Below are 22,165 nucleotides of genomic sequence, written 5' to 3'. Positions count from 1 at the left end.
TCGGACTGCTTGTTAAAAAGGCCTCATGAGTAGTAGATCTCCAAATGCTCCCAACTCCCTGAGCACAAAATCAAAGAGAATTAAAGCCACACAGGTCACATTTGCAGTGATCAAACACAGCCCTGTTGCTGCTGCTGCTGCTGAAATAGAATCAACTGACAGAGGCCATCACAGAAATTGCCTTTACAGTGGCAAATAAAATGAAAAAATCGACTAGGAGAAAAAAAACCCAGAACTCCCCAACTCGCTTCACTGTTTCTACCGAGCAGCAGAAGAAAAAGGAACAGGGCACCTTTCAGGCAGTTCCACAAGCTCAGGGTTCTCATTTCATGGGGAATCTGAGATGCAATTGGCCTTTTTAAAAGGCTAAAACAAAGGGAATGAATTGGAAATTATTAGGAAAAAATGTACCTTCTTATATACAAAGTTCACCAAGTCATTCCCTGCATTTCTCCTTTTCACATTCTTTCTGTCATCCAGAGAGGTCCAGCTTATCATGTTCTGATGCTTATCATCCACTGATTGTGCTCTTGATTTCTCCCACTGCAAGAGATGTAGAATCATCTAAACTGAACACAGAAACAAAGTCTCTCTGTCAGCCCATTTTCATGTTCCAGATCACTTTCAAGGTGTCCATGGGGGATTTGGAATGATCAGCTCTCCACTTCTGGCTGCACACCCTGGAGATTCTTTCTTCACATTCAGCCAGGCTTGTATTCCCTAACAATTCCCGGTACCTCATCATGTTTTCTTTGGGTAGAAGAGTAACAGTGGAAACCTTACCAATGGCACAACTCCCCAGTGCACAAGGAAAAGAAAGAACAAGTTTCAAGTGCTTCAAATATTTGTTCTGCTTTGCTGCAAGAGTTGTGCTGCAGTCACTTACAGTGTGGGAAGCCAAGAGAAGCTGCAGCTGGGGGCACATCTTGTGATAGGAGCTGTGCCTTGTTCTCCAGGACAGGTTTTTGGAAAGAACAGACGGGACTGTGGAGAAGATTCTGGGAAAATTGAAACAACTTTCTTATGAAATGAAAATCAAATCAAAAGAAACAACCAATATGTTTTTCTCTATTTTTCTCTATTTATTTTTATGTTCCCCTTTTCCATCTTGCACTTTCTCCATCCCATTCATTCCAAATGGATCTCACCTCTAAGATCTGAGACTTGGCAAGTTTTAGACACTGTAAAATACCATGAGCTATACCCAGTTTGCCTTGCCCTGTTTTCCTTGGAAAGCAATGCTGGAGACACAAGTGCAGCGCTTGGGTCGGGTACAAATTCTGCATTCAGGGAATGTGCTCAGATGGTGCCTGACCCTCAGCAGGGACAAGGCACAGCAGCAGCCAAGGGCATTCCTGTGCCCCTGTGCAGGAGTCAAGACTCTGGCTCTTGGCTCAACACGGCAAAGTTCCCGTGTTTGGCAAGGCTCAGGGGCTGTCCGGGGAGTGCGGGGCTCGGGCCGGGGCCGAGCGGGCAACGGACAAACGGACACGGGGACAAACGGTCCCGGTGCTTCAGTTGCAGCGGCGGCAGCGGCGGCAGCAGCAGCAGCGGCGGCAGCAGCAGCAGTGGAAGCAGCGAAAGCAGCCAATTTATCACTTTTCTGTCTCTCCTCTCCCTTTCCCACTGTCCCACATTCCCTCCGGGTCTCCCTTTTCCTGCGTCCCCCCCTCTTCCAGGTTCCCTCTCCCCGTACCCGCCCGGGCCATGCCCCCGGCCCGCCCCCGGACCCGCCCACGGGCCCAGGCGGGGTTGCCCCGGCCCCGGCCCCGGCCGTCCCGCCGTGGTCTCGCCTCCGCCGGGCTCTGGCTGTGCTGGCGCTGGCGCTGCTGGGCGGGCATCATTGCCTGGGGCTGGGGCGGAATCGCTGCCCTTTGGCTCCGCCTTGCCCGATCCCGGCCCCGGCCCCGACGCAGGCTCCGGTCCCGACCCCAGCTCCGGTCCCGACCCCAGCCCTGCCCCCGGCCCCGGCCCCGGCCCCGGCTCCTCCCGGGGCCCGCGGAGGACACAGGCGGCGGGGCCGCTGCCGCCGCCTCCGCTGCGGCTCCCCCGGCCCGAGCTCCGCCGCTCAGCAGCGCGGCCGCTGGCCCCGAGCCGCCGCTGCCGCGTTCCAATGAGGGAACGCCTGCGGATGCCCGGCCCGGGGAGCTCGGGGAGCGCTCGGGGGCCGTTCCTGTCCCCGGGCCGAGCGCTGATGGCCGCGACTCGCCCCCAGGGAAGGCGCAGGAGGCCCTGCAGCAGCGCTACGAGCTGGGCCCGCTGCTGGGGCGCGGCGGCTTCGGCAGCGTCTTCGCGGCCACGCGACTCTCGGACGGCGCCCCGGTGAGCGGTGGGCAGAGGAGGAGGAGGAGGAGGGGGCGGAGGAGATGGCGGGGGCGCGGCGGGGCGGGCAGCGAGCTCAACCCTCTGCTGCTCCTTGCTTGCAGGTGGCCATCAAATGTGTGCCGCGGGATCGCGTCCGGCTCTGGGGCGAGCTGGTGAGTGTGCGGGGCCAGCGGCAGAAGCCGGGGCGTGCCGGGCAGGGATGAGCCGGGGCCCGGCGGGGTGGGAGCCGCCGAGAGCCCTGCGGGGAGAGCGGGCGTGGGGTGAGCGAGGTGTGCAGAGCATCCCGGGCTGGCTGAGGGGTCCCAGAGCCCTGGCCCGGCCTCAGCCCCACTGACAGCACCGTGCTCCTCCCGCAGCCCGACGGCACCCGTGCTCCCATGGAGATTGTGCTGCTGGACAGGGTGTCCTCTGGCTGTGCTGCAGTCATTCAGCTGCTGGAGTGGCTTGAGCTCCCCGACAGCTTCGTGTTAGTGTTGGAGCGTCCACAGCGGTGCCAGGACCTCTCGCATTTGCTGGCGGAGCGGAGGTTCCTGCCAGAGGAGGAGGCGCGGGGGCTCTTTCGCCAGGTGCTGGAGGCCGTGCAGCACTGCAGCAGCTGCGGGGTCCTGCACAGGGACATAAAACCGGAGAACATCCTGCTCGACCTGGCCACTGGGCAGCTGAAATTGATCGACTTTGGCTGTGGCGCCTTCCTGCAAGACACAGCCTACACCCAGTTTGCAGGTGAGCCCTCGCAGGGGATGCTCCTGGCCATCTCATGGCCCAGCCTGGCTGTGGCACCGGGGATTCCCCGTGGTGCTGCCAGGATGGGATCAATGCTTGAGGCAAATTGATTTGGATGGGGGTGTGAGGGGGGCCAGCTCCCAGCCCTGCCAAGAGCCTTCAGCACCCACTGTGCCCTGGGCTGGGGCTGGGACAGCCAGCCTGACAAAAACCCCCATGGGGGTAGCAGAGGGCGGGGATCGGACCCCATGCCCCAGAGAGTTTAGTGAGTCAGCGAGGAAGGGCTTGAACTCCTCTGCTCCCCACGTTTGCCTTGGCCTATTAACAATGTTTTGGAGGCCATGCAGGCAGCGAGGAGAGTGTGTTTTCTCTACCACGGGGTGTGTTTTTATTTGGTTGCCATGGTTGGGCCTCCCCAGTGCTTCTGCTGCCCTCTTCCAGCCGCAGTGGCTTCTTTTCCAACCTTGGGTTTGTAGCCAAGTGCCAGGTGCTGGCAAGAGGGCAGTGGGTCACCCCGTGTGCCGCTGGGGCAGCCCCCACATGCCCAGGGATGCTGGGGCCAGGCTCTGGGAGCAGCAGCATCCCCCTGATGAGCTCCATCTGTGTTCCACAGGAACCCTGTCCTACAGCCCACCAGAGTGGATCCACCAGCAACGCTACCATGGCCAGGCAGCAACAATCTGGTCGCTGGGCCTCCTGCTCTACCAGCTGGTCATAGGGAAGCACCCATTCATGAGGGGCCAGCAGATCATCTGGGGGCGGATCTTGTTCCCACGACGGCTCTCCCAAGGTGAATCCTCATCTCTGGGCACAGGGGGAACACCAGGCTTGGGAGACAGCTGTGGGCTCATGAGCATCCTGCTCTGGCAGCTGCTGAGGAGGTGGCACATGTCCTGCTCTCCTGCAGACAGGGAATCCATGGGGAAGTTGAGGCCCAGCTCTGGGCACACCCAGCATGGCCTGGGCACTGGAAGGGGGCGGCAACTTCTCCAAGTGACTGGTGATTCCTGGTTTCTCTCTTCAGAATGCCAAGATATTATTAAGAGGTGTTTGTCCATGCAACCCTCGGACAGGCCATCCTTAGAAGACCTTTTGCGCGATCCTTGGATGCAGGCTGTTCATCTGCCCTAGGAGATGGGAGAGATCCACATGCACAGTTGGATCCAGGGGCCTGGCAGGTAACAGCTCCACACATTTCTTGGCAATCGGTGGCAAAGCAAACCAGGCTGTTTTTGTCGTGCCTGTAGCTCTGAGCAGGGGTCATCAGAAGGGAACACACAGCTCTTGGGCTGGAGCTGAGCTGGACACCTGGTGTGGCAAGCACTGGTGGCCACCATTCCCCCTGCTTTTGCTTGTCTGCTTCACTGATGGCTGGGACCCTGGGCAGAGCACTGACAGCCTGGTCTGGCCCCTAGGCAAGGAGAAGGAGCCCCTGGAGAAGCTGTTACCAGCTGGGGCTGCTGCTGGAGACACTAAGGGCAACCTCAAGGATGGCAATCTCTTCCTCCAGCTGGCCAGCTGAAGATGATGGATTTCAATTCTGGCATGTCTTCTTCAAAGACTCACTCCACGCCCAATTTGCAGGTGAGTCCACAGCCAGGGGATGCTCCCTGATCTGGGCATGGCACAGCCTGGCCAGGCACCAAAGGTTCCCCCCTTGGCTGGGGTGGATGCAAGCAATTCTTCAGTTGGCTGCCAAGCTGTTTTTTGTCTCTGGACAGCTGCTGAGGGGCTGGGTCTGCCGTGGCTGGCTGCAGGCTGGGCACATGGCCTGCCCTCCTGCTCTGCTCCCAAAGGCAGCAGTGATGGGCAGCTTTGGGCCCAGCTCTGAGCACGGCCAGCATGGCCTGGGCACCGCGGGTGGCTGGGACAAGGGGACAGGAGCCTTCAGCTGACGGGCAGTTTCTGGTTTCTCTCCTTGCAGCCGGGCTCTGCGGATGCTGAGGCTGCTCTGGGCTCTGCCAGGGCTCTGCTGGGCTCAGCCCCAGGCACAGCTGGGCTCACCCTGCCCTCCCATTGCTCTGACAGCTTTGCATCACACGAGCCCGTTCCCAGCACACCGCCTGAGCTTTCTGCTTTTGCAGGTGAGTGAGACTCTCCTGCAGGCCAAGAGATTGCAGTTAGGGACACACATCCAATTGGCAAGAACCCAAACTCTCCACAGTCCCAGCTGAATGCCTGCATCTGCACAGGATGTTTTCTGTGTCCCACTCTTCCTTTCTTTTTGGCTGCAATTGTGCAATTGCACTTTCTTCCTCCTCTAGAAGTGCCACTGCTGTGTTCCTGAGGCAGTTCAGTCTGGAGCTGATGGATGAAGAATCGCCCCTCTGCACTTCCAAACCAGAGCAAAAAGCTGTAAGTGGGACTTTGCATCTTTAAGAAACCCCTGAATGTTTGAAAGGGAATGTGCAGCTCATTCACAGGGTGAGAAGGAAGGGCACCTTCTAAAGGATTTGGGGTTTGACAGAGTTTAGATTCCCAGCGCTGCTTGGAGCTGGCAAGGCGCAAAGCACTTTCTTCTTGCTTCACTCCAATTTCACCACAATTTAAAATAACAATATTGGAATCAAACCCCAAAAACTTTTTCAGAAAGGTTTCTGAGGCCGGTAAGATGCATCATGCCATCAGCACATTTACAAAGTAAATAACTGTGTTTTATGTTTCAAAAGACCAATTACACCTTAATTCAAAGTTAGAGAAGATTTTTCACTGTACGCTTGGGTTCTGTTTTTATCTTTCACATTTTATAGAAGTTTTTTTTCTTTTATTTTTCCGCATTTTTCCCCTTAAAACAGAAATCATGCTATGAAAAAGAAGTGTCCTTTGCTCCTGGTTCCTGTGTGGAGCAGCTCCCTTCCCGCTGGCTGAGCTGCTCAGGCAGAGCCCAGCAGCTCCTGGCCCTGCAGGGCTGAGGCTTTTCCCCGTTGCTGGGTACAGACTGATGGAGCAGCACTGCTGAACACAGGGACACGCAGAGGGAGCAGAGCAGCTGCCTTTGCCCACCTGAAGCTCCAAGGCCAAACTCTGAGCAGACACGGCTGGAAGAGACTCGCAGGTTCCCTGTTGGCTCTGCTGCCCCACTTGTGCCCGGCCCAGCTCTGCGTGAGGCACAGGGAGAAGAAGGGGCAGCTCCCTCCCAGCCCCAGCCCAGGGACCCCTCCAGCCCTGGGCCTTGGGGCACTGTCAGCACCTGTTGCTCCAGCCACGGCTTCTGCTGGCACTGACAGCAACAATCAAACTGGGGCTGGTCCTGAGGGAGCAGCAGCAGTGCCTCGATCTGATCCCTCAGTGTGGGGCAGTGCTGGAAATATGATCGCAGCAGCAGCACCACCACCAGCAGCAGCACCAGCAGCACCAGCAGCACCAGCGCCAGCAGCACCAGCAGTAGCATCAGCAGCAGCACCACCAGCAGCAGGAGCAGCAGCAGCAGCAGCAGCAGCACCAGCAGCACCAGCAGTACCAGCACCAGCAGCAGCACCAGCTTCACCAGCAGCGCCAGCAGCAGCACCACCAGCAGCACGATCAGCAGCAGCACGAGCAGCAGCACCAGGGGCAGGATCAGCACCAGCAGCAGCACCAGCAGCACCAGCAGTACCAGCAGTAGCAGCAGAACCAGCTCCAGCAGAACCCGCTCCAGCAGCTCCAGCAGCAGCAGCAGCACCAGGGGCAGGATCAGCAGCAGCAGCAGCAGCAGCAGCACCAGCAGAACCAGCTCCAGAAGCACCAACAGCAGCAGCAGCACCAAAAGCAGCACCAGCAGCAGCACGACCAGCAGCCGAAGCAGCAGCAGCAGGACCAGCAGCACCAGCAGCACCAGCACCAACACCAACAGCACCAGCAGCACCAGCAGTACCAGCACCAGCAGCACTAGCAGCAGCACCAGCACCAGCAGCACCAGCAGCACCAGCAGTACCAGCAGAACCAGCAGCGGTAGCAGCACCAGGGACAGGACCAGCACTAGCTTCACCAGCAGTGCCAGCAGCAGCACCACCAGCAGCACCAGCAGCACCAGCAGTACCAGCAGAACCAGCAGCGGTAGCAGCACCAGGGACAGGACCAGCACTAGCTTCACCAGCAGTGCCAGCAGCAGCACCACCAGCAGCACGAGCAGCACCAGCACCAGCACCAGCAGCACCAGCAGCACCAGCAGTACCAGCAGAACCAGCAGCGGTAGCAGCACCAGGGACAGGACCAGCACTAGCTTCACCAGCAGTGCCAGCAGCAGCACCACCAGCAGCACCAGCAGCACCAGCAGTACCAGCAGAACCAGCAGCGGTAGCAGCACCAGGGACAGGACCAGCACTAGCTTCACCAGCAGTGCCAGCAGCAGCACCACCACCAGCACGAGCAGCACCAGCAGCAGCAGCAGCAGCAGCAGCACCACCACCAGTGCCAGCAGCACCAGAAGCACCACCACCAGCAGCACCACCAGCACCAGCAGTAGTACCAGGGGCAAGATCAGCACCAGCACCACCAGCACCACCAGCACCACCAGCAGCACCACCAGCAGCACCACCAGCAGCAGCAACAGCAGCAGTACCAGTAGTGCCAGCAGCACCAGCGGCAGTGCCAGCAGCAGCACCAGCAGCACCTGCACCAGTACCAGCAGCAGCAGCTGCACCACCAGCACCAGCAGCAGCAGAAGCAGAAGCACCAGCAGCAGCATCACCTGCAGCACCAGGACCAGCAGCACCAGCAGTACCAGCAGAACCAGCAGCAGCACTACCACCAGTGCCAGCAGCAGCACCACCAGCACCAGCAGTAGCACCAGGGGCAGGATCAGCACCAGCAGCACCAGCAGCAGCACCAGCCATAGCATCAGCAGCAGCACCAGGGGCTGGACCAGCACCAGCAGCAGCAGCAGCACCAGAAGAAGCAGCATCAGCAGCAGCATCAGTGGCAGCAGCAACAACAGCAGCAACAATAGCAGCAACAGCAGCAGCACCAGCAGCACCTGCAGCAGCACCACCAACAGCACCACCACCACCAAGAGCAGCACCAGCAGCACCAGTACCAGCAGCACCAGCAGCAGCACCACCACCACCAGCACCAGCAGTGCTAGCAGCAGCACCAGCAGCAGCAACAGCAGCAACAGAACCGCCAGCGCCAGCAGTAGCACCAGGGGCAGGATCAGCACCAGCAGCACCAGCAGCAGCACCAGCAGCAGCAGCACCAGCACCAGCAACAGCAGCATGAGCACTGCCAGCACCAGCAGCACCAGCAGCAGCACCAGGGGCTGGACCAGCACCAGCAGCACCAGCAGCAACATCAGTGCCAGCACCAGCAGTGCCAGCACCAGCAGCAGCAGTAGCACCAGCACCAGCAGCACCAGCAACAGCAGCACGAGCACTGCCAGCACCAGCAGCACCAGCAGCAGCACCAGGGGCTGGACCAGCACCAGCAGCACCAGCAGCAGCACCAGCAGAAGCACCAGCAGCAGCAGCATCACCAGCACAGAAGCAGCAGCAGCAGCAGCAGCAGCATTTGCAGCACCAGCATCACCACCAGCAGCATCAGTGGCAGCACCAGCACCAGCAGCACCAGCAGCACCAGCAGAACCAGCAGCAGCACTGCCACCAGTGCGAGCAGCAGCAGCACCAGCAACAGCACCTGCACCAGTACCAGCAGCAGCATCACCAGCACCAGCAGCACCAGCAGTATCACCAGGGGCAGGATCAGCAGCAGCAGCAGCAGCAGCACCAGCACCAGCACCAGCACTAGCACCAGCACCAGCATCACCAGCACAGCAGCAGCAGCAGCAGCAGCACCTGCAGCACCAGCATCACCACCAGCAGCATCAGTGGCAGCACCAGAACCAGCAGGACCAGCAGCACCACCACCAGCACCTGCACCACCACCAGCAGCAGCAGCACCAGCACCAGCAGCAGCACCAGCACCACCAGCACCAGCACCACCAGCACCAGCAGCACCAGCACCAGCAGTGCCAGCACCCGCAGCAGTACCAACACCAGCACATGGAGCTGACTTTCAGTGCAGCCTCTGCCATGCTTCCCTCCCTGTGCAGCGGTGTCACAGCAGCCTGAGGCACCTGGGAGCCCTCAGTGCCAGCAGGTACTTGAGATGGCAGCCCTGGGCTCCTGCACGTTACACCAGGAACAGAGCTGGGGACTCCCTCCCCATGTGGAGCTTCCAGATGGAAAAGGCTGCTGTGACCAGGCAGCTCCAAGGGCACAGAAAGGAGGGGCTCAACCCCTTGATCTGTGCCAGTCCCACAGTCCTGGGCAGCAGCCACCAAGCCCTGGGGGAGCAGAGGGCACAGCAAGAGGGACAAAAGCAGTCAAGGTCAGAGACTGGGAAGAGCCAGACCTGGGAGCAGGAACAGCTGCTTCATTGAACTCCTGGAGGAAGCTCTTGGCTGGTTCAAAGCCCTGAAAGGTGTGAAGGGCAGAGAAGAGGCCACACCAAACAATGCTCCTGTTTTCACACCTCCCCTCTCTGTGTCCCAGAAGGAATTGGATGAACTGTATTCTTCTCTCTGGGTCGTCTCGTTCAGTGTGAGCAGCTCAGCACCAGGAGCTGAAGGAGCTGAAGCCTCAGGCCACAAGAGCTGAGTAAGAGGGGGCTTTTGGGCCAAAGTAATGCTGCTAAGTAATGGACCTAGCTGAATGCAGCAGATAGAATCCTGCAATTATAGAATCCATTTTGCTGGAAAAGGCCTCTGAGCTCATCCAGTCCAGCCAGTCACCCAGCAGTGTCAAGCCCAGCACTAAACCTCGTCCCTGAAGTGCCAAGGTCTGAACAACAGGCCCTGAGTGAGGCCTGAACAACAGGCCCTGAGCCAAAGGTGACCTCTGGATGAACCTTCCAACCAGAGGTTATCTGTCTGTCTGCTCATTACTGAAATATGCATGGTCATTAGCACTGTGATAGATGGATCCACTCATCAATGAAACATGGATTGACCTTTCTGTGTTTAGAAGCCAGACAAGGCCATTAAATCCGACATCTGGCCTTGTTTGGGGTGTATGGACAGAGTCAACTCCCTTGGTTCCTCCTTGAGGCCTGGCCAGGCTTTGGTAGGGACGCAAGAGGAGGATGAAACCAGATGTTCCCACAGCAGAAGTGCTGTCAGTTTGTTCATTCAGCACTATCAAACCTGGGCCCTCTCTCACAGCCAGGGTTGAGCCTCACCTGTGGCTGGAGGCACCTGCAGGATTTCCCAGTGTCCGGGAGTGGCTCTCCAGTCCTTGGCTGTGACAGCATCCCCAGCTGATGGGTGGATCTGGGGATGGCAAAGTCTGAGGGGAACTGGATCTTTGTTAATGCCTGCAGGCAATCTTTGACAGTGATGATTGGGTGCATTGCTGAGCTGCTCCTTTTGTGATCCTTTGCTGCTTGGAGCTGCAGTAAGTGACACTGATTCCTTCAGGTGGTGTTGGTGCCTTTGGTGCTGACTCTGCCCACTGGTGAAACAAAATTGGCAAAGTCTGGCCAGATCACAACAAAATATCACTTTTTAAATGTAAATGTAAGGAATCAGTCCCATCTGAAGTTCCCAGAAGAGAAGCCCTCCCCAGAGTTCACTGGCTCTGGAGCGGGGCTGAGGTGGGAGCATCGTGCGAGCAGTGGGGCAGTCGGTTAAAAGAGGCTGAACCGCAGGATGTCTTAAAATGCATCCAAACATTGCATATGGAAAAAGGAAAAGAACTTGTGGGTTTGGGAAGACAAGGATGGATTTTCTTAACAGCACCAACAGAAGGAACAGTTGTTTTTTGGAATGCTCCCACATGAAGGTACAGAAAAAGGTTTTAGTCTTGAGCTCAGATTTGTTTGTGCAAGTAACATAATAACAATAACAATAACAATAACAACACAATAATATATATTTATATATATAACCAAAACTCAATAATGTGAAATAATGCTGAAAATACCAATTTGTGAGCTTTGGCTGCTCACTGTAACACTAAATACCCTACAAAAAAGAACTGGCAAAGACCCAAATGTCAGTGGTAAACTTTGTGAATTTTATACAAGGAATAAAGGAGGAACGGATAAAATTGGCTGTTTTTATAGGGTTTGTTGATACTATGATGCAGAATGCTTTGTCTGTTCCTGTGAAAAACACACTGATTAAGACTGCTGGGTTTTTCATGTACCAGACTCTCTACAAGCTGCAGGATTGGTTGAACAGGTGAAGGAGTTGTTAAGAGAGCAGTTGATAAAATGAGGAAATGGGAACCTGTCCTGGTGGAGAACCCATCTCCCAGATGTGTTCCATGCCCTTAACAATGGGCCCACTGGGGAAATGGAAACCCCTGGGTGTGCAGGGCTGCACCCAATTTGCAAACACAACCATGGACAGTGAGACTTGGACTGCCTGGGAAATTGTTCTGGGTGTGATGGCCCCTGACAGGGCCACCCCAGAGGCTGCAGGGCTGGACCTTCCTGCACTGGAATTAATTAGGAAAAAGCCAAAGCAAATGAAAGTTAACAATACAAGAATAGGAATTCAGATTCCTCCAGAACACTTTGGTTTGGTAACTGCTCACTTGAGCTTGGCCTTGCAAAGTGTTGATGTCATGGGAGGAGGAATTGATGCAGATTATGAAGGAGAAATTAAAGAAATTCTGTTAAAAATGAATGAACAAGATTGGATTATTCAACCCCATGACAGGTTATCACAAATATTGATATTGCAGTTTAAAAACGATTGTGAAAGAAGGAGATCCACCTCCAATCAGCACTGTTTGTGGAGATAAAAGGTTTGGATGCAGCAGTCCTAATAATTGGTCCAGAGTGTGGGTCCAGAGGCCAAATGGCCCTCCAGAGGCAGCTGAAGGAACAGCTCTGGGGAAAGACAACACTGTTTGAATCCTGAAACCTGAGCATGAAGAATGGGAATATGTCCCTGCAGCCAAGTGTTCTCTGCCAGAAAAAGTCAATATTGTTTTACAGATGCTGCCAGAGCAAATCTCCCTGTTTGGCCCAACAACCCCTTTGGAAAATGCTCTGATCCACGGGGCTCCATGTGAAGGCTGATGTGACACTGAGGGACTTGCACACCAATTCCAGCCAGGAGCTGGAAACTGGGATCCTCTCCCCTTCGGCTGGAGAAGTGCCAGGTCCCAGTCCCTGACGGGCACCCAGGCTCCTGGCTGGAATTGGTGTGGAAGTCCCTCAGTGTCACATCAGCCTTCACATGGAGCCCCGTAGATCAGAGCATTTTCCAAAGGGGTCGTTGGGCCAAACAGGGTAATTTGCTCTGGCAGCATCTGTAAAACAATATCCCATAACATCAGCTTGTTGTGGCAGAGAACACTTGGCTGCAGGGACATATTCCCATTGTTCCTGCCCAGGTCTCAGGATTCAAACAGCGTTGTCTTTCCCCAGAGCTGTTCCTTCAGCTGCCTCTGGAGGGCCATTTGGCCTCTGGACCAATTATTAGGACTGGTGCATCCAAACTCTTGATCTCCATGAACAGAGGTGATTTGAGGTAGATGTCCTTCTTTCACAATTGTTTTTAAAACTGCAGTATTAATAACTGTAATACCCTGCCATGGGGTTGGAAAACAAAATCTTGTTCATTATTGTTTAACAGACATCAATTTTTCCTTGATAATCTGCATCAATTCCTCCTCCCATGACATCAACACTTTGCAAGGCCAAGCTCAAGTGAGCAGTTACCAAACCAAAGCATCCTGGAGGAATCTGAATTCCTATTCTTGTATTGTTAACTTTCATTTGCTTTGGCTTTTTCCTAATTAATTCCAGTGCATGAAGGTCCAGCCCTGCAGCCTCTGGGGTGGCCCTGTCAGGGGCCATCACACCCAGAACAATTTCCCAGGCAATCCAAGTCTCACTGTCCATGGTTGTGTTTGCAAATTGGGTGCAGCCCTGCACACCCAGGGGTTTCCATTTCCCCAGTGGGCCCATTGTTAAGGGCATGGAACACATCTGGGAGATGGGTTCTCCACCAGGACAGGTTCCCATTTCCTCATTTTATCAACTGCTCTCTTAACAACTCCTTCACCTGTTCAACCAATCCTGCAGCTTGTAGAGAGTCTGGTACATGAAAAACCCAGCAGTCTTAATCAGTGTGTTTTTCACAGGAACAGACAGAGCATTCTGCATCATAGTATCACCAAACCCTATAAAAACAGCCAATTTCACCCCTTCCTCCTTTATTCCATGTATACAATTCACAAAAGTTTACCACTGACATTTGGGTCTTTGCCAGTCCTTTTTTGTAGGGTGCTTAGTGTTACAGTGAGCAGCCAAAGCTCACAAATCAGTACTGTCAACATTATTTCAAATTATCAATTTTTATTTATGTATATAAATATATATTATTGTGTTATATTATCATTATCATTATCATTATCATTATCATTATCATTATCATTATCATCATTATCATCATTATTATAATCATTATCATCATTGTTCTTGTTGTTGTTTTTTCACTTGTACAAACAAATCTGAGCTCAAGACTATAACCTTCTTCTGTCACTCCACATGGGAGTGTTCCAAAAACAATTGTTCCTTCTGTTGGTGCTTTTTCCTATTTGCTGTTAACAAAACCCATCCTACTCTTCCCAAACCCCCAAATTCTTTTCCTTTTTCCACATGCAATTTTTGGATTCATTTTAAGGCTGATTTACTAAAACATGGATATGATCTGGTATCAATATCCAACTGAGAAAGACAAAGACTCCTTAACTGTTTTAGGATTAAAAAGTGTATGTTTATTCACAGCACTGGGCTGATGTGTCAGGTCACCCCTTAATACACACGGCCCCAAGCACAGGTGAATACAGGCTTTTTATTTACAGAAGTATTGAATACAAATACATATTCATGACCCAGTTCCCACCAACTTTTCACTTCCTATGCTACTTAGGAAAAAAAGCAGTTAAGCATGATCCTTGAAATGGGTCAGTGGTCTTTTTCTGAGGAGGGGTCACAGAAGGGAGGAAGGGATATGGCTCTTCCTTGTTCTGCCCTTTCAACCTTTTCAATGCAAAGTGACAAATGGACCCTTGGCTGGGCTCCTTGTTTCATATCTTCAATGAGTTTCTGATTTGCAACTGTATTATGTTCTTGAAGTTCTTTACCAGATACTTTATTTCTCACTATAAGCCCAACTGAACAAGCATAAAGTTGACAATTAGTTATTAGCCCATGCTTAACCTCTATTTTAGCAAGGCCTCTTGTGGATGCTAACTGAAACAGAGAGCACGGTGCCTATGGAAATTGCAGGCCACATAGCTTTCTCAGTCTTGCCTTAGAAAGTGGCCTGGGAAATCATGAGGAGGAATTAAAACAATCCTCAGAGACAGAAAACAGCCTTGCAGGTGCTGTTTGTCTGTTCCTTGTTTTCTTGCAAGAGAAGGTCGAGGGGTGGTGTACCCCACTGACCAATGATAGTGATGTGTTAGTTTACTAACCAATAAGAGTTTCTTTTCTGTACTTTTCACGTATCGGTCTATAAAAAAGACCTGAGGTAATAAACCAGAGAGAAATTCTCCTGATCGACTCCCAAGAGAGTCTGTGTCGTTCTTCTCGCCGTTCCTAATAGAGCGACATCCTCTCTATCTACCTTTAATTTTAGCAAGGCCCATCTATTGATTTTAATTAGAGTTAGCAAGGCTTCTTTTTAATTAAGGCCTCAGCTTCTCTAGAATCTTAAATTCTTCAAAGTTTGTGTCTCACCGTGCCCCTTCTGCTTTTTGTGTGTTTTGTTGTAAAAAGGCAGAATTGGCAGGATTCAGTTCTGAGGCCGATTCTGCAGCTGCTGCCTTGCGGGGCTGGTGCTGTCCCTATGCAGGCCCAGGTATTTCTCATGCAGCTTCCTCTGTGGGGGCTGTAGGAAAACTTGAGGGGAAAGTATTTTATTATCTTTCCTTGGTTAATTTTTTAGTCACCTCCCTACGCCTAAGATGGACTTGATGCGAAAAATTGGGACAGGGAGCAATTGGTTACTAAAACAAAAAATGTGATTGGCTTTAGGCAGTGGCATTGCTTGCCACTGAACTGGAACATGTTTAAAAGGAAAATGACTGGAACAAAAGGAAGGAAAATGGTACAACAACATTTGACATGGACAGTCCTCCCACAGGGATATCCGGCGTCACTGGTTTTGTTTGGGCAAGCTTTGCAGAAAATATTAAGAGAGTTTACTCCAGCCTCAGGAGTTAGGATGTTGCAGGATGTGGATGATTTGCTTTTGTCAGGGGGACAAAAAGTGGTTGAAGAGGCTACTGTAAAGCTGCTTAATTTTCTTGCTAAAAAGACTTAAGGTGTCTGAAAAGGAGGCCAGTTGGTAGGAAAAAAAATAATAATAAAAAGGTCATATATAGAGCTGTCCTGGGGTGACTTTATGATCCTGGTATCCCCAGTCGTCTGGTTTATGTTATATATTAAGTTGTGCACCTTTAAGCCTGGCTCTGAGAGCGAAGGGGGCGGAAGAAGAAGTGCGCAATTTGTGTTGAAAGAAAACATCACTCCCCCACATCCCGCTCCTGGACTGTGGTGTCTGCAGCACGGACACACTGCAGGACACAGCTTCTCTCTGGCTTTTAGTTAGTTTTAGCTAGCTGAGGCAGAGGAGTTCCCTGGACCTTTGTTTTTTCCCTTTTTACCTGCATCTGTGCAAGCCTGCTCTGGACCGAACACGCAGCCAAACCCCGGGAGCTCACGCCTGTGGCCCACCAGGGCCTGGGCCTCGGCACTTTCCAGCGCCGAAAGGACTGATAAGAACCTGAGCGAGCCGAGCTACAGCACATGAAAAGGACTTTTCTTCCTAGATTTGCCATCCCATTCAACAGCGAGAGATTTTCTTACTTAATATTATTCAATTTCTGTTAAATAAACAGCTTCTCCCACTTCTCTCCGAGGAAATTCTTTTCCTTTCCCGGAACAGTTGGGGGGGGAGGGGTCATTTCCCTGGGGAAACCCCCACTTGGAGTTTTCCTCCTAAATTGGCCTTAAAGAAGGACAAAAGGCCAACAAAACTCCACAAAAATGCCACAAAATTCCTTAAATCTTCTCAAAACCCTACCAAATTCTAAAAACATCCCACAAAATCTCCTCCAAATTCCACACAATTGCAGAAAAATACCACAAGATTGAAGAAAAATCCCACAAAATACCCTAAATCTTTTCAAAACGCTATGAAATTCCAGAAGCATCCCACAAAATTCTTTACAAATTTCCACAAAATCTCAGAAAAATCCCTCAAAATTCTTCGTCTCCTCAAAATGCCACAAAATGCCACAAAAACCCCACCAAATTCCAGAAACATTCCACAAAATCTCCTCCAATTTCCAGAAAATCTAAGAAAAATCTCTCAAAATTCTTCAAATCTCCCTAAAATCCCACAAAATGCCAAAACATTCCACAACATGCCAAAAAAATTCCACAAAATTCAGGAAATGTCACACAAAATTCAGGGAAATTCCCACAAAATTCCAGAAATATCCCACTAAATTCCTGAAAAATCCCACATAATTCCCTAAATCTTCTCAAAACGCTACCAAATTCCAGAAACATCCCACAAAATTTTCTCCAATTTCCTACAAAATTCCAGAAAAAGCTGAGAAGATTCCACAAACATCCCACAAAAAATCCAGGTACATCCCACAAAATTCCAAAACATTTCCTCAAAATCCCACACAATTCCAGAAAAATCCTACCAAATTCAATAAAAATTCCACAAAATTCCATAAATCTTCTGAAAACCCTACCAAATTCCAGAAACATTTCACTAAATCTCCACAAATTTCTGAAAAAATCCTGAAAAATTTCACAAGATTACAGAAAAATCCCACAAGATTGAAGAAAAATCTACAAAATTCCAGAAACATCCCACAAGATCTTTACAAATTTCCACAAATTCTAAGAAAAATCCCTCAAAATTCTTCAAGTCTCCTCAAAATCCTACAAAAATTCCAGAAACATCCCACAAAATTTAAGAAAAATCCCACAAATTCCTGAAAAATCCCGCAAAATTCCCTACATCTTCTCAAAACCCCACCAAATAACAAAACATCCCACAAAATCTGCACAAGTTCCAAGAAAATCTAGAAAAAAATCCCACATCATTCAAGGAAAATCCCACAAAATTTCAGAAAAATCCCACCAAATTCCAGAAACATCCCACAAAATCTCCTCCACTTCCAACAAAACTCCTGGAAAATAAAAAAAAATCCAGAAAAATCCCACAATATCTCCGTCAATTTTGACAATATTCCATAAAAATCTCACAAAATCCTTGGAAAACCTCACAAAATTCAAGAAAAATCCCATAAAATTCCAGAAACATCCCAAAAAATCTCAATATCCCACTAATATTCAAAAAAATCCCACGAAATTCCTTAAATCTCCTCAAAATACTTCCAAATTCCTGAAAAATCCCACGTAATTCCAGAGAAATCCCACAAAATCTCATCAATATCCTGGTAAATTGCAGAAAAATCACAAAAAATTCCCTAAATCTCCTCAAAACCCTACCAAATTCCAGAAACATCCCACAAAATTCCAGAAAAATCCCACAAAATTGCCTGAATATCCCATAAAATTCAAGAACAATCCTTCAAAATTCCAGAAAAGTCCCACAAAATTTCCGAAAAATCCCACGAAAATAATTTTAAAAAATCCTACAAAATTTTAGGCAATTCTAGAACATTCACAAAAATCCCACAAAATTCAAGAAACATCCCACAAAATTATTTTCATTTGTTCAAAGTCTCACATACTTCCACAAAAATCCCACAAAATTGAAAAAAAATCCCACAAAATCCCCTAAATCTTCTCAAAATGCTACCAAATTCCAGAAATATTCCACAATATCTCCACAAATTTCCACAAAATCTAAAAAAAATCCCTCAAAAGTTTTCAAGTCTCCTCAGTATCCCACAAAATTCCATGAGAATCCCACAAAATTCCAGAAACATCCCACAAAATCTCTTCAATAGCCAGAAAAATCCAAGAAAAATCCCACAAAATTCCAGAAAAATCCCACAAGTCCCTAAATCTTCTCAAAACCCCACAAAATTCAAGAAAAATCCCACAAAACTCAAGGAAAATCCCACAAAATTCCAGAAAAATCCCACAAAATTCCAGTAAAATCTGATGAAATTGTTAGCGTTCAGGAACACACATAATCACAAATGATTATATGCAGGGGCTTTATTAAGAGATCTGGGTGTCAGGGGTTCACATACCCAAATCTGACCCATCTTGGTTTTGAGTTGAACATGTTTTATACTCTGTTATTATATAACTTATATATTAATTATTAAACTTACATTGCTCTATTGTATGCATTGTTTTTACCCAAGCATGGATTGCTCCTGATCCACCCCAGCCCCCTAACATTGTTCCTCATGTTCTTTAAACAATAATTACAGCTAATCACATCTAACAATTGTATCATGATCATCTACTGATTACACAGGTGCAGTTTTGACCTGATTTTTAGCAAGTACAAGGCCTAACATTTCCCAGGGCCAACTTTTCCCAGGCTTGGCAAACCTAACTTTCTAAGTCCCTGGATTTTCTAAGATTTTGAGACCTTTTACTATCATAACATATTTGTATTATATATTTGATATTACATATCTAAATGAAAGCATTTTCACTTCACTATAAGTGCAAATGTTTTCACTTGATACAGTTCTTTGTTTCTGAGTTTATACTTGATGTTCTTTGAATCCTTGATTGATGTAAACCTCATCCAGGTGAGCTGTCCTGGATACTGTCAGGAACTGGAGAACCAGAAGATGGTGGATCTCACATCAGTGCCTTTATTATTTTCTGGTTCCAGGACATTTTCTTCTGTATTTCTACCTTGAAGATGCTGCAAACTAACCAAATTGCTAAGAATACAATTAGTAAGATTATGGCACTCTCAATGATAGATTTACTCCACGACCTCACATTCCACCCTAACCCTTTGAAGATTCTCCCTAACCAATTGTAGTCAAATCCTTTTGCTCTTCCTGTGCTCCATGCTCTATTTGTTGCAACTGATTGATGTCATATTCTACATCTGCAGTTACATTTGGGATGTGGATGCAGCAATGATCAATCCATCCCTTTAAAAAACCCACACACTCCATGCTCTTTCAGGAGTAGTAAATTGTAATTGTATGTTTAGTTCTTTAAATCTTTCTCAGGTCACTCTTGCTAATTTATCTACCTGACCTGTAAGTTTGTACAACATTTCTTTATTCTGATAGTTTGCTATAGGACCAAGCAAAGACTCTAGGGCCCACCCAAATTTCGCTCTACTAAAGGGTTCTTACCAAGTGTCATCTTGATTCTATTCCTATCTTAATCCTTCCTAGCTCTGCCTGTGTCTAGCCACTGAGTTGATTTTGCCATTGTTAGCATCCATACCAAGATTAATTTTTGTTTTAGCAATTTTACCAATGTTTCTGCACCCCAATGGCATTTGTTATATTTAATTTGTAGAACTTCTCTCATTATCAAGGGGGTTAACACTATTTGTCTTTGTGCAGTTACATACCACTCTTCTGAATTATTTTGTGCATTTAGCAAATGTCCCAATTTCTCATCTTTTACTGAATATTTTGGTTTTGGAGGCAAATTACATTGAGATACATTAACTTTTAAAGGTATCAATGCCATTGTTGTTTGCACTTCTCAAGCAATCTGTCGAGCTGTCCAGTCTGCTTTTCGATTTTCCTCACAAATTTTGGAGTTTCTTGATTGGTGTGCTTTACACTGTATAATTGATACTTTTTCAGGTTTTTGTATTGCTTTTATCAATTGCAGGACTGCATCTTGATGTTTAACGTGTGTACCTTGAGAAGCCAGTAGTCTTCTTTCTTTCTACAGTGCTCCATGTACATGTACTACTCCAAAAGCATACTTTGAGTCAGTCCATATGTTTACCCTTTTCCCTTTACTCAATTCTAGTGCTCTGCTTAAGGCAACCAGTTCTGCCCTCTGGGCAGATGAATTTGGTGATTTGTATTTGGTATTTGCTTTTGCCTCCACTATTGTACTGACTGTTGTTACCGCATATCCAGCGTATCTGGTCCCGTTCTCCACCAAGCTGCTTCCATCTGTGAATAGCTCTCACTCTGCTTGCTCTAGTGGGATGTCTTTCAGGTCTTCTCTTGCCAAATAGGTGTACTCTATTACTTCTACATAGTCGTGCTCTAATGGGCCTTCTTCAGTTGTGGTACGTGGGAACAAAGCTGGATTCAAGAGGTTAGTTGTCTTTAGTGTGACATCATCCTGCTCAGTCAGGATTACCTGGAATTTCATCATCCTGCTTGGAGATAGCCAATGGCCCCCCTTTTGTTCTACAACAGTGGTCACCATGTGTGGCACATAGACATCTATGTCTCTACCCATTGTGAGTTTCCTGGCTTCTTGTATCAGCATCACAGTGGCTGCAACTGCCCACAGGCACGAAGGCCATCAGGCACTCTCATTGTCAAGTTGTTTGGAGAAGTAGCCTACCGGCCTTTTCCAGCCTCCCAAAGGTTGGGTCAGCACTCCCAGTGCTAGGTGTAGTCTTTCATGCACAAACAGGTGAAAATCTTTGGACAAATCAGGCAATCCTAATGCCAGAGCTGTTGTCAATGCCTCCTTCAGTTTGAGGAAGGTCTCCTTCTGTGGTTTGCCCCAGGTAAACGGCTGTGTCTTCTGGGCTTCATACAGGGGTTTTCAATTAGTCCATAGTCCATGATCCACAGGTGGCACCACCCTGTCATCCCAAGGAAAACTCGCAGCTCATGCAGGTTCTGGGGTTCTGGAATAGCACAAATAGCTTGAATATGATCAGTACCCAGCTTACGTTGCCCTTGTGAGATTTCACATCCCATGTAAATCACAGTTTGCCGGGCAATTTGTGCCTTCTCTTTAGACACCTTATATCCTCCCATTCCCAGCTGATTTAAAATTTCAATTGTTACCTTTATGCAGGTTGTTTTCTCTTCTGTAATTGTCAGTGTATCATCAACATATTGGAACAGCAGGTATTGTTCTCTCAGTACTTGCTCATTCTCAGTCCAAATCTCCAGCTCCTTAGCCAGCTGGCTTCCAAATAGGGTTGGACTGTTCTTGTATCCTTGTGGGAGGTGTGTCCAGGTGAGCTGAGTTTTCCTTCCATTTTCTGGATTTTCCCACTCAAAGGCAAACAGTTTCCTACTTTCTTTGTCAAGGGTATGCAGAAAAATTGAGATACATTAAGTGTGTTATCTCATATATTTGTCTCATATATTTATCTCATATATTTTTATCATATATATTTATCAAGGGGTATGCAGAAAAAGGCATCTTTTAAATCAATTACAGTAAACCATTTATATTTCTCTTTTATGGATGTTAACAATGTGCAAGGATTAGCTACCACTGGGTAAATATCTTTAGTTATTGCATTTATTGCTCTCAAATCCTGAACTAGTCTGTATTGGTCAACACAGAAATTTGGGCTCTAGCATTAACTACAGAAGTAATAGGTGCATGTTTGGGACCCACCATTGCTAAAATCAGTATGTCTCCAGTTTTGTTATTTCTAGTGAGCATTTTAAATACAACCAACCTCCACCTCTCTGCTCACCCATGAGAGGCAGAGTTCCCAGTTTCCCTGATTTGGGGTTTGAGGCTGTTTGGGATCCACTCCCAGAAGCTGAGAAGGAGACTGCTTTGGCTCGCAGCCCAGAGCCTGTGGAGGTGTGCTGGGTTATACAGTGGGGCATTCGATACAATGAACTTGGGACAGTGTTAATTAGAAACTACTTTACTCAACTTTTAAGTGATAAGTCATCCATTATGTTTCTGGGGACCCTCTTCTTTATCCTTAGTGACCACCAGTACTGGTGGTTAGAGATTTGTTTTCTCTTTTCTGGGTTTTCATTAAGAGAACCAATGTATCTAACACCCTTTGCTTTCTCTGATTTTTCTTCTGGGATTTTTACAGGTCCATAATTTCTACTGTAATTAATTAACTCTTTTGCAACTTTGCTCCATGTCCAAATTTTATGGTTCCTAGCAGGAGAACGCAGTTGTGAACCTGTCGGCTGAGAGGGGGTGGTGAAGGGAGTAAACCCAGGATCAGTGGAACCAGGTCAATCAGTCAGGTTCCCAAGAAATCTATCTAGTCTATCCACAGGGG

At 49.0% G+C, this 22,165-nt stretch overlaps 2 protein-coding genes across 2 annotated transcripts; both read left to right on the top strand.

The window, feature by feature from the left end:
* Positions 1-1,238: 1,238 nt before the first annotated feature.
* LOC111944918 (serine/threonine-protein kinase pim-1-like) lies at positions 1,239-10,707 on the top strand. Its single transcript, XM_086872952.1, has 12 exons — positions 1,239-1,271; positions 1,954-2,322; positions 2,427-2,477; positions 2,682-3,048; positions 3,662-3,838; positions 4,073-4,226; positions 4,464-4,632; positions 4,973-5,132; positions 5,313-5,403; positions 5,844-7,020; positions 7,367-7,989; positions 8,066-10,707. Exons 1-6 carry the CDS (start codon positions 1,239-1,241, stop codon positions 4,177-4,179), a joined length of 1,104 nt encoding a protein of 367 aa, XP_086729078.1. The 3' UTR covers positions 4,180-4,226; positions 4,464-4,632; positions 4,973-5,132; positions 5,313-5,403; positions 5,844-7,020; positions 7,367-7,989; positions 8,066-10,707.
* On the top strand, positions 4,183-10,707 carry LOC147646821 (uncharacterized). Its single transcript, XM_086872951.1, has 4 exons — positions 4,183-4,226; positions 6,434-6,957; positions 7,295-8,058; positions 8,405-10,707. The coding sequence occupies exons 1-4, from the start codon at positions 4,183-4,185 to the stop codon at positions 9,401-9,403; spliced, it is 2,331 nt and encodes a 776-aa protein (XP_086729077.1). The 3' UTR covers positions 9,404-10,707.
* Positions 10,708-22,165: the final 11,458 nt, after the last annotated feature.

The sequence above is a fragment of the Cyanistes caeruleus genome, unplaced genomic scaffold (assembly GCF_971803275.1).
Source record: "Cyanistes caeruleus unplaced genomic scaffold, bCyaCae1.hap1.1 HAP1_SCAFFOLD_78, whole genome shotgun sequence".
Taxonomy (NCBI): domain Eukaryota; kingdom Metazoa; phylum Chordata; class Aves; order Passeriformes; family Paridae; genus Cyanistes; species Cyanistes caeruleus.
This window is presented reverse-complemented; position numbering and strand designations above follow the sequence as displayed.

What these genes read in the sequence shown, in the direction of transcription:
- LOC147646821 (XM_086872951.1), top strand. Translation starts at nt 4,183, where the DNA reads ATGGGAGAGATCCACATGCACAGTTGGATCCAGGGGCCTGGCAG. An exon ending in CAGCACCAGCAGCACCAGCA is followed by an intron (nt 6,958 to 7,294) that starts GTACCAGCAGAA and finishes CAGCACCAGCAG; the next exon opens with CACCAGCAGTACCAGCAGAA. An exon ending in GAGCAGCACCAGCAGCACCA is followed by an intron (nt 8,059 to 8,404) that starts GTACCAGCAGCA and finishes GAGCACTGCCAG; the next exon opens with CACCAGCAGCACCAGCAGCA.
- LOC111944918 (XM_086872952.1), top strand. Translation starts at nt 1,239, where the DNA reads ATGCTGGAGACACAAGTGCAGCGCTTGGGTCGG. An exon ending in GACTCTCGGACGGCGCCCCG is followed by an intron (nt 2,323 to 2,426) that starts GTGAGCGGTGGG and finishes CCTTGCTTGCAG; the next exon opens with GTGGCCATCAAATGTGTGCC. An exon ending in AGCCTACACCCAGTTTGCAG is followed by an intron (nt 3,049 to 3,661) that starts GTGAGCCCTCGC and finishes TGTGTTCCACAG; the next exon opens with GAACCCTGTCCTACAGCCCA.